Genomic DNA, 10,000 nt, shown 5'->3' with positions numbered 1-10,000 from the left:
TTGTCACCTATTTTTAATTTAGTCCTAGTCTTAGTCTTGTGACGAAATGTCCTTTTTAGTCTTTGTCATATTTAGTCATTCAAATATCATTTTTGTTAGTCAAGTTTTAGTCGACTAAAAGTCTCATCATTTTAGTCTAGTTTTTAGTCAAAAGAAAACTAAAGATATCTTAGTCTTAGTCAGTTTTAGTCAACACATTTTAGTCTTTTTTTTATAACAAATTATCTCTGATTACCATTTGAGTCAAATAGTGTTTCACACATCTCAATTTTCCAACAATATTGTGTGTCCACAGGGCTACTCGTCTGTTATAATTACTCATTCTGATTTTTTGTCAGTCAGTATGTTTACATGCACAGGTAAGTCGAGCTTCAGTTATAGCTCGGCTGGGATTTGACCATAGACAGTAAAAGATTTGACTGGACCACTGTCATATTAAGTAGACCAGTGTTTCTCAAAGTGTGGTCCGGGAATCACTGGTGGTCCGCAAGCTATCCCAAGTGGTCCGCGAGCAGACGTGGTAAAATATAATATAGATGAGTTGTTTGCAATATTGAACCAACTTGTATGTAAAAACAGTTCTGCAACACTGTCTATGTAAGATATGCCAGTTTAAATCATACAGTATGAATCCACACACAATAAGCAAAGTGCAAAGACAATAAGCAAGGTGGTTCAGTGAGTAGGCCTATAGTGTAGACTAATTATAGGCTACTGTTGAAGTAGGTATAATCTTTTTTTTTTTTTTAGCTAGGGTTAGTTAAGTGGTCCTGAAACTGAAAAGTTTGAGAAACACTGTCGAGACCAAAGTATTAATGGTTTTACTCCGCCTCGCTAGATGGCGATATGCGCCCAAACACAACACATTCCCAAACAGACTCTCCATCTTAGCCATAGCTAACTTGCTAGCGAACTTTCCATATTAGCTTACTTGCTAGCAAACTTTGCATCATCAGTCTAACTAGTTAAATAGTTGACATTACATGATGAACATTTTCGTATGGACATTCTGGGGGATGTTAATTTGTATGAGAGAAGCTTCAACTTCTGGGTATGTAGCATTGTGGCATAAAGCTTAGGTAGTTAGCTTGCTAACTCTGGCAGAAATCTCCAGTGTTCTTGTTCCATGTAGTTTTAGTGTTGCAGCCACAGGGTTTCAGCAACAGCACGTAGACTAGCCTACAGGAAAGCTGTTGCGTATGAACTCATTCGAATATTTTGAAAAGCGTAACAGCTAGATATTCTGTCTTCTCATTTTGTAGACGAAAATGAAGAGAGATTTTATCTTAGTTTTTATTTCATGCAAAACATTTTAGTCTCGTCTTTTTTCGTCAACAATAATGCATCTTAAGATAGTCTTAGTCAGTGTTTCAGGACATTACTGCCGTCTCGTCATCGTCTCGTCTTAGTCATGAAAAAAAAGGTTGTTGACGAACATATTTCCTCTTGTCTCGTCTGACGAAATTAACACTAGTGTGTGTGTGTGTGTTAGATTCTGCGGTTCATGGGTGACCCCAACCTGAATGGAGCCCAGGAGAACTTGTTTGGGAATTACATCATCCAGAGGGGGCTGGCCACTGCACCAATCAGAGACGAGATCCTGGCCCAGATAGCCAATCAGGTGTGGAGGAATGAGCACCATGGCAACGCTGAGCGAGGCTGGCTTCTGATGGCGGCGTGTTTGAGCTCCTTCTTCCCGAGTGATCACATGGATAAATACCTGCTCAAGTAATCACACACACACCCTGCAGGCACACACACACACTATACATACACACACACACACACACACACACACACACACACACACACCGAGTGATCACATGGATAAATACCTGCTCAAGTAATCACACACCCCCATACACACACACACACTATACACACACACACACACACACACACACACACACACACCACACCGAGTGATCACATGGATAAATACCTGCTCAAGTAATCACACACACACACACACATACACACACACACACCGAGTGATCACATGGATAAATACCTGCTCAAGTAATCACACACACCCTATACACACACACATGCTCTAACACACACACACACACCAAGTGATCACATGGATAAATACCTGCTCAAGTAATCACACACACTATACACACATGCTCTAACACACACACACACACACACACACACACACACAATACACACACACACATACACACACGAGTGATCACATGGATAAATACCTGCTCAAGTAATCACACACACTATACACACACACACACACACACACACACACTATACACACCGAGTGATCACATGGATAAATACCTGCTCAAGTAATCACACACACAATACACACACACACACTACACACACACACACACACACACACACACACACACACACACTATACACACCGAGTGATCACATGGATAAATACCTGCTCAAGTAATCACACACACACACACATGCTCTAACACACACACACATATACACACACACATTATACTCACCGAGTGATCACATGGATAAATACCTGCTCAAGTAATCACACACACACACACTATACACACACACACACAATACACACACACACACACATTATACACCGAGTGATCACATGGATAAATACCTGCTCAAGTAATCACACACACACACATTATGCACACACACACATTATACCACACACACACACACACATTAACACACACATTTTAACCAACACACATTATACACAACGCAGTGATCACATGGATAAATACCTGCCAGTAATCGCGAATCACACACCCTGCAGGCACACACACACACACACACACACACACACACACACACAAACACACACACACAAACAAACACACACACACACACACACACACACCGAGTGATCACATGGATAAATACCTGCTCAAGTAATCACACACCCACACACACACACACACACACACACACACACACACACAATTTAGATTCACTCCCCAGATTCACTCCCCACATACCAGATTCACTCCCCAGATTCACTCAATTGAAATCACGCATTGATACCCCATACATTCACTAAATCCAGGAGGTGTATGCAAGAGAAGCCCCGTTGCAGCAGAGCAAGTGTCACATGATCGCTAGTGGGTCCACGTTGTCACACGACGCCTAATGTTTATTTTGTGTATTAGATCCAGACGAGCTCACTTGGGATTTTGTGCAGCTACTTCTGTTCACATAGCATTGATGAGACAGTCACATTTTTTCCTACATGGTATTATATGGAGAGAAAACATTAGCCTTTGAGTATTTTAATAGTGAGTTGTAAACAAAGAACTCTTCTCATGTAACCCTTTTGTAAATGGACTGAAGTTCGCTCTAAATATCTACGTGTATCGATTATGCTAACTGTTAGCATCTTTATGGGATTTCTCATATACATTAGCCATAAGCTAACGCATTCGTTTCTATTCTGTAACTTGGAATGCTAGCCTACATGATTTCTCTTCAACAAAACATCGAAGGAAATAACTTAGATGTACTCTGTTGGTCTGCTTAGTTTTACAGTGATAGGATTCAGTAAAGGTTTTTGAAAGGAACTTCAGCTGCAGACTTTCTCTTGGGAAACTGTTAGGCCTAGTCATCTTCTCTAATGTAGCTGGTTAGACCATGTTTTTGCCACACTACAAGTGGGGCAAATTGAAATGTCATAGAGTGACAATGCATTGGTTGATTTGGTTAAAAAGTCACAGGATAGGTTATTGGGTAACACTTTACTTGACGGGTGAGTTCATAACACATTCATAGCAGCTGTCATAAACTGCACATAAAGCATTCATGACTGTTTCATGATACATGACTCAACATTCATACCAAACCTTTCATGAATGTGGAAGACAGACAACCTGTCAAAATAAAAGTCCAACATCGTATTTGTGTAACCTGGATATCATTAATTTAATCTCTCCAGCCTTTGTAAATATTTCATGAATATCTTATGAAGTCTACATCGAATGTCACTTTAATATACAAGTTGTGAAGGCTATTCTTAATCACTGAGTTTAACACTGGGAGGTAAACTAGCCTACATTCAGCTGACCGGATTTGTGTAACCTAGGTTGGACACTCCAGCAGCAAAAGATGAGAAATCATCTGCCAAGGTTACATCATAAAACAAATACATTTTATGAAACAAAATGATTTGTTTGACCATGTTCTGTCTTTTTTTTTTGGCACTGAGAAAATGCATTGACTCAGATGTGATCAGGTAAGAGGTTTGACTTTTTTATTTTGACAAGTTGTTTAATGTTCTGTCTCCACATTCATGAAAGTTTTCGGTATGAATGTTGAGTCATGTCTAATGAAACAGTCATGAATGCTTTATGTTGATTTATGACAGCTGCTATGCATAATGTTATGAACTCACCTGTCAAGTAAAGTGTTAATGGTTAATGGTTATTATTGTATTGATGCTATTCATAAATAATGAGCTGTAAAGTAACTCAGACTTCTACAATTTTTTAAAGGATATCGACTAATTATCGTTATCGTCCAAAATCAAAAAAAAATATTGAGATATTATTTTTGTCCATATCGCCCACCCTACCCCAGAGAGTGTGTGTGTGTGTGTGTGTGTGTGTGTGTGTGTGTGTGTGTGTATGTGCTCCCAGGTGTCACCATGTTCATGCCCCCAGAGTGTGTGTGTGTGTGTGTGTGCTCCCAGGTGTCACCATGTTCATGCCCCCAGAGTGTGTGGTCACCCCCACAGAAGCAGACCCCCAGAACTGGTTGCACTTGTGAACCCCCAGAATGGAAAAAGATAAATCCCTACAGAAGAGAACTCACCTGTGTGTGTGTGTGTGTGTGTGTGTGTGTGTGTAGGTTTGTGTCGGACTACGCCCTAGATGGCTACCAGGCTCTCTGTCAGCACAAACTGCTCCAGGGCCTTCAGAAGGCTCCCCTGGGTCCTGATGCCTGCCGTACTTACCCCCCCCTGCCTGTTGGAGTGGACCGCCATCCGAAAGAGATCACACATGCTGCTTCAGATATACTGCACTGATGGTACACACACACACACACACACTCACACCATACACACACAACACAGACACACAGAGTCCCTCTACTCTACTCTACACAGACACACAGAGTTCCTCTACTCTACTCTACACAGACACACAGAGTCCCTCTACTCTACTCTACACAGAGTCTCTCTACTCTACTCTACACAGACACACAGAGTCCCTCTCTCTCTACTCTATCTACACAGATTCATTAGAGTCCCTTTGCTTTCTACACAGAGTCTCTACTTTATCCCTTTTCTAATCCTTCTTGTTCTCTTCCTCTTCTTCCCTCCCCTTTCTTTCTCTCCTCCCTGCTTTCTGTTCCTCCCTCTTTCTCTTGTCTCTCCCTTCCTTCTCATCTTTCTATCATCTTTTATTATCTCTACTCCTCCCCCTTCTATATCTTCTATCTTTCTATCATCTTTATTATCTTTACCTCCTTTTCCCTTCTACTCCTCTTCTTTTCTACTCTTTCTTTCTCCTCTTCACACTTCCTCTCTCTACTTAATCTGTCTATCTGTCTGTGCAGATAGAAGATTAGTTGATTATATGATCACTCTCTAGCTTATCACTGACTCATGCCAATGTCTGGTGTGTGTGTGTGTGTGTGTTTGTATGTGTGTGTGTGTGTGTGTGTGTGTGTGTGTGAGATTTATGTGAGTGTGTGTGTGTGTAACATACGTGTGTGTGTGTGTATGTGTCTATCTGTCTGGCTGCGTATCTATGTGCGTGTGTGTGAGCATCTGTGAATGTGTGTGTCCACAGGCATGTCGTTCCTCTGTCCTGTCCAGTCATGGAGTGTGTGTGTGTGTGTGTGTGTGTGTGTGTGTGTGTCCACAGGCATGTCGTTCCTCTGTCCTGTCCAGTCATGGAGTGTGTGTGTGTGTGTGTGTGTGTGTGTGTGTGTGTCCACAGGCATGTCGTTCCTCTGTCCTGTCCAGTCATGGAGTGTGTGTGTGTGTGTGTGTGTGTGTGTGTCCACAGGCATGTCGTTCCTCTGTCCTGTCCAGTCATGGAGTGTGTGTGTGTGTGTGTCCACAGGCATGTCGTTCCTCTGCCCTGTCCAGTCATGGAGTGTGTGTGTGTGTGTGTGTGTGTGTGTGAGTGTGTGTGTGTGTGTGTGTCCACAGGCATGTCGTTCCTCTGTCCTGTCCAGTCATGGAGTGTGTGTGTGTGTGTGTGTGTGTGTGTGTGTGTGTGTGTGTCCACAGGCATGTCGTTCCTCTGTACTGTCCAGTCATGGAGTGTGTGTGTGTGTGTGTGTGTCTACAGGCATGTCCTTCCTCTGTCCTGTCCAGTCATGGAGTGTGTGTGTGTGTGTGTGTGTGTCCACAGGCATGTCGTTTCTCTGCCCTGTCCAGTCATGGAGTGTGAGTGTGTGTGTGTGTGTGAGTGTGAGTGTGTGTGTGTGTGAGTGTGTGTGTGTGTGCATGTCTTCTCTGTCTGTCCAGTGTGTATTGTGTGTGTGTGTGTGTGTGTGTGTGTGTCCACAGGCATGTGTTCCTCCTGTCCTGTCCAGTCATAGGTGTGTGTGTGTGTGTGTGTGTGTGTGTCCCACGGGCATGTGGTTCCTCTGTCCCTGTCCAGTCATGGAGTGTGTGTGTGTGTGTGTGTGTGTGTGTTCCTCTGTCCTGTCAGGCATGGAGTTCCTCTGTCCAGTCCAGTCGTGTGTGTGTGTGTGTGTGTGTCCACAGGAATGTCGTTCCTCTGTCCAGTCCAGTCATGAAGTGTGTGTGTGTGTGTGTCCACAGGAATGTCGTTCCTCTGTCCTGTCCAGTCATGGAGTGTGTGTGTGTGTGTGTGTGTGTGTGTGTGTGTGTGTGTGTGTGTGTCCACAGGAATGTCGTTCCTCTGTCCTGTCCAGTCATGGAGTGTGTGTGTGTGTGTGTTTGTGTGTGTTGTGTGTGTGTGTGTGTCCACAGGAGATGTTGTTCCTCTGTCCTGTCCAGTCATGGAGTGTGTGTGAGTGTGAATGTGTGTGTCCACAGGCATGTCGTTCCTCTGTCCTGTCCAGTCATGGAGTGTGAGTGTGTGTGTGTGTGTGTGTCCACAGGCATGTAAGTTTCCCTCTGTCCTGTCCAGTCATGGGTGTGTGTGTGTGTGTGTATTATTGTCCACAGGCATGTCGTTCCCTCTGTCCTGTCCAGTCATGGAGTGTGTGTGTGTGTGTGTGTGTCCACAGGCATGTCATTCCTCTGTCCTGTCCAGTCATGGAGTGCGGGGGAGGAGGTTGCAGGGTCGGTCCTGGAGCACAGGGGCGTGTCCTTGTCCAGCGGCCGTTCTGGTTGGTCACTGCGGCTGCAGGAGGCGGGACATTGGGCGGAGCTTGGTGGCCATGATGCATTCTGGGCGTGATCTCAGAGATGTTCTCCGCAAACCCCCAAACAGAAAAAGACTACTTCCTGCTGTCCACCGATCAGTTCACCCTGCCCAAACACAACACCAGCATGTACGTCTGTGTGTGTGTGTGTCTGTGTGAGTGTGTGTGTGTGTGTGTGTGTGTGTAACATACGTGTGTGTGTGTGTGTAACATCACATAAATCTCTGTGAGCTCTGTGTGCATGAGTAGGCTTTAGTTACTGATATGATCCCAACTGTATCGCATGAGTAGGCTTTAGTTACTAGTATCCCAACTGTATTGCATGAGTAGGCTTTAGTTACTAATCCCAACTGTAGTTAGGCTTTAGTATCCCAACTGTATTGCATGGTGACTTTGGTAGGCTTTGCTTTAGTTACTAGTATCAACTGTATCGCATGGAGTAGGCTTTAGTTACTAAGTTCCCAATTGTATTGCATGAGTAGGCTTCAACTGTGATTGTATCCCATGGGTAGGCTTTTGGTTACTGATGTGATCCCAACTGTATTGCATGAGTAGGCTTTAGTTACTAGTATCCCAACTGTATTGCATGAGTAGGCTTTAGTTACTGATGTGATCCCAACTGTATCGCATGAGTAGGCTTTAGTTACTAGTATCCCAACTGTATTGCATGAGTAGGCTTTAGTTACTGATATGATCCCAACTGTATCCCATGAGTAGGCTTTAGTTACTAGTATCCCAACTGTATTGCATGAGTAGGCTTTAGTTACTGATATGATCCCAACTGTATTGCATGAGTAGGCTTTAGTTACTTATGTGATGTTGGGTTTGCTAAGCTTACCCAAACTGCTAACACAATTACAGGGGAACCAGACACAATGGAAAAAAGTGAAATCTTGCTAATGTTAGCGCATCTGAGTAGGATAGCTAATGTTAGCACCTCTGAGTAGGATAGCTAATGCTAGTGTCCCTGAGTAGGATAGCTAATGTTAGCGCATCTGAGTAGGATAGCTAATGTCAGCACCTCTGAGTAGGATAGCTAATGCTAGTGTCTCTGAGTAGGATAGCTAATGTTAGCGCATCTCAGTAGGATAGCTAATGTTAGCACCTCTGAGTAGGATAGCTAATGCTAGTGTCTCTGAGTAGGATAGCTAATGTTAGCGCATCTGAGTAAGATAAGCTAATGTTAGCAGCTCTGAGTAGGATAGCTAATGCTAGTGTCTCTGAGTAGGATAGCTAATGTTAGCACCTCTGAGTAGGATAGCTAATGTTGGCACCTCTGGAGTGTAATATAGCTAATGTTTAGCACCTCTAGTGATCAGATGTTACATTTTCTGTCTTTGCAATGCACGTTGTTGTTCATAGTGCTAATGTCACCTGCATTGTGTTTACCATGCGGCTCAGCCCATGACTTGAACCTGCAAACTGCAACACCCCTGATCGAGGGGTCGAGGAATGCCAGCAATTTGAGCTAAAGTACGGCTGCTAGCTCTCTCACCTAACGGGACACATATACATATACGCCAGCTGGCTAGCGTTAGCATGCCTGGCCTAAACGTTACTGGCTGGCTAATGTGCATATGACTGTCGTCGTGCTAGCTGGCTAATGTGCATATGACACGGCTACGTACTAGCTGGCTATCACATATATGACACAGCTACGTATTAGCTGGCTAATGTGCATATGACACAGCCACGTACTAGCTGGCTAAGGCTAATGTGCATATGACACTGCTACGTACTAGCTGGCTAATGTGCATATGACACAGCTACGTACTAGCTGGCTAAGGCTAATGTGCATATGACACAGCTACGTACTAGCTGGCTAATGTGCATATAACAGCTACGTACTAGCTGGCTAACACATATATGACATAGCTACGTACTAGCTGGCTAATGTGCATATGACACAGATATGTACGAGCTGGCTAATGTGTGTGCATGTGTGTGTGTGTGTGACAGAGAGTTGACAGACCTGCTGATTCACTCATCCATTGTGTGTGTTTGTGTGTGTGTGTGTGTGTTGTTTTCTCAGGAGTTTGTTTGGAGGTTTCGATGGAGAAGAGGAGGGGCCTCTGTCACATGCAAGACGTACAAGTGCCATGGCAACCAGCAGTCTGCCAATCTCTGAGGGGCATAGTCAGGGTAACACACACACACACACACACACACACACACACACACATATATTCACACACATACATTAACACAAACACACACACACACACACACTCATACACATGTACAGACATACATACATACATACACACACACACACACACACACATACATTCACACACACACACACGCACGCACTCATACCCGTAAACGGACAATACATACGTACGTACGCACGCACGCACTCATCACGTGGTACTGGACATGCTGCCTGCGCACGCACACGCTCATCGCAGCATCAATGCGGACATGCAGCCGCATACGCAGCACACGCACGCACTCATGCGTGTGCGGACATGCATGCTGTGCATACGCACACGCACCGCACGCTCATGCGCGTGTGTACGGACAGCCCGCACGCACGCACGCGCTCATCGCGTATTGCGGACGTACGCACACACGCTCATCGCGGCGTAAACGCGGACTATACACACGCACACGCACACGCACGCAAGACGCTCCACTGCAAATAATGTGAGTAGGCTATATATATAAA

General features: G+C 44.3%; 1 protein-coding gene across 1 annotated transcript in view; it reads left to right on the top strand.

Moving 5' to 3' along the window:
• myo15ab (myosin XVAb) overlaps positions 1 to 10,000 on the top strand; it is a 139,502-nt gene that overhangs the window by 67,708 nt on the left and 61,794 nt on the right. The window contains 6 exon segments of the mRNA XM_048247871.1: positions 1,493 to 1,728; positions 4,828 to 4,933; positions 4,935 to 5,007; positions 7,192 to 7,347; positions 7,350 to 7,458; positions 9,362 to 9,471. Coding sequence (XP_048103828.1) covers positions 1,493 to 1,728; positions 4,828 to 4,933; positions 4,935 to 5,007; positions 7,192 to 7,347; positions 7,350 to 7,458; positions 9,362 to 9,471 — 790 coding nt within the window.

The sequence above is a fragment of the Alosa alosa genome, chromosome 7, assembly GCF_017589495.1.
Source record: "Alosa alosa isolate M-15738 ecotype Scorff River chromosome 7, AALO_Geno_1.1, whole genome shotgun sequence".
NCBI classification, from domain to species: domain Eukaryota; kingdom Metazoa; phylum Chordata; class Actinopteri; order Clupeiformes; family Clupeidae; genus Alosa; species Alosa alosa.
This window is presented reverse-complemented; position numbering and strand designations above follow the sequence as displayed.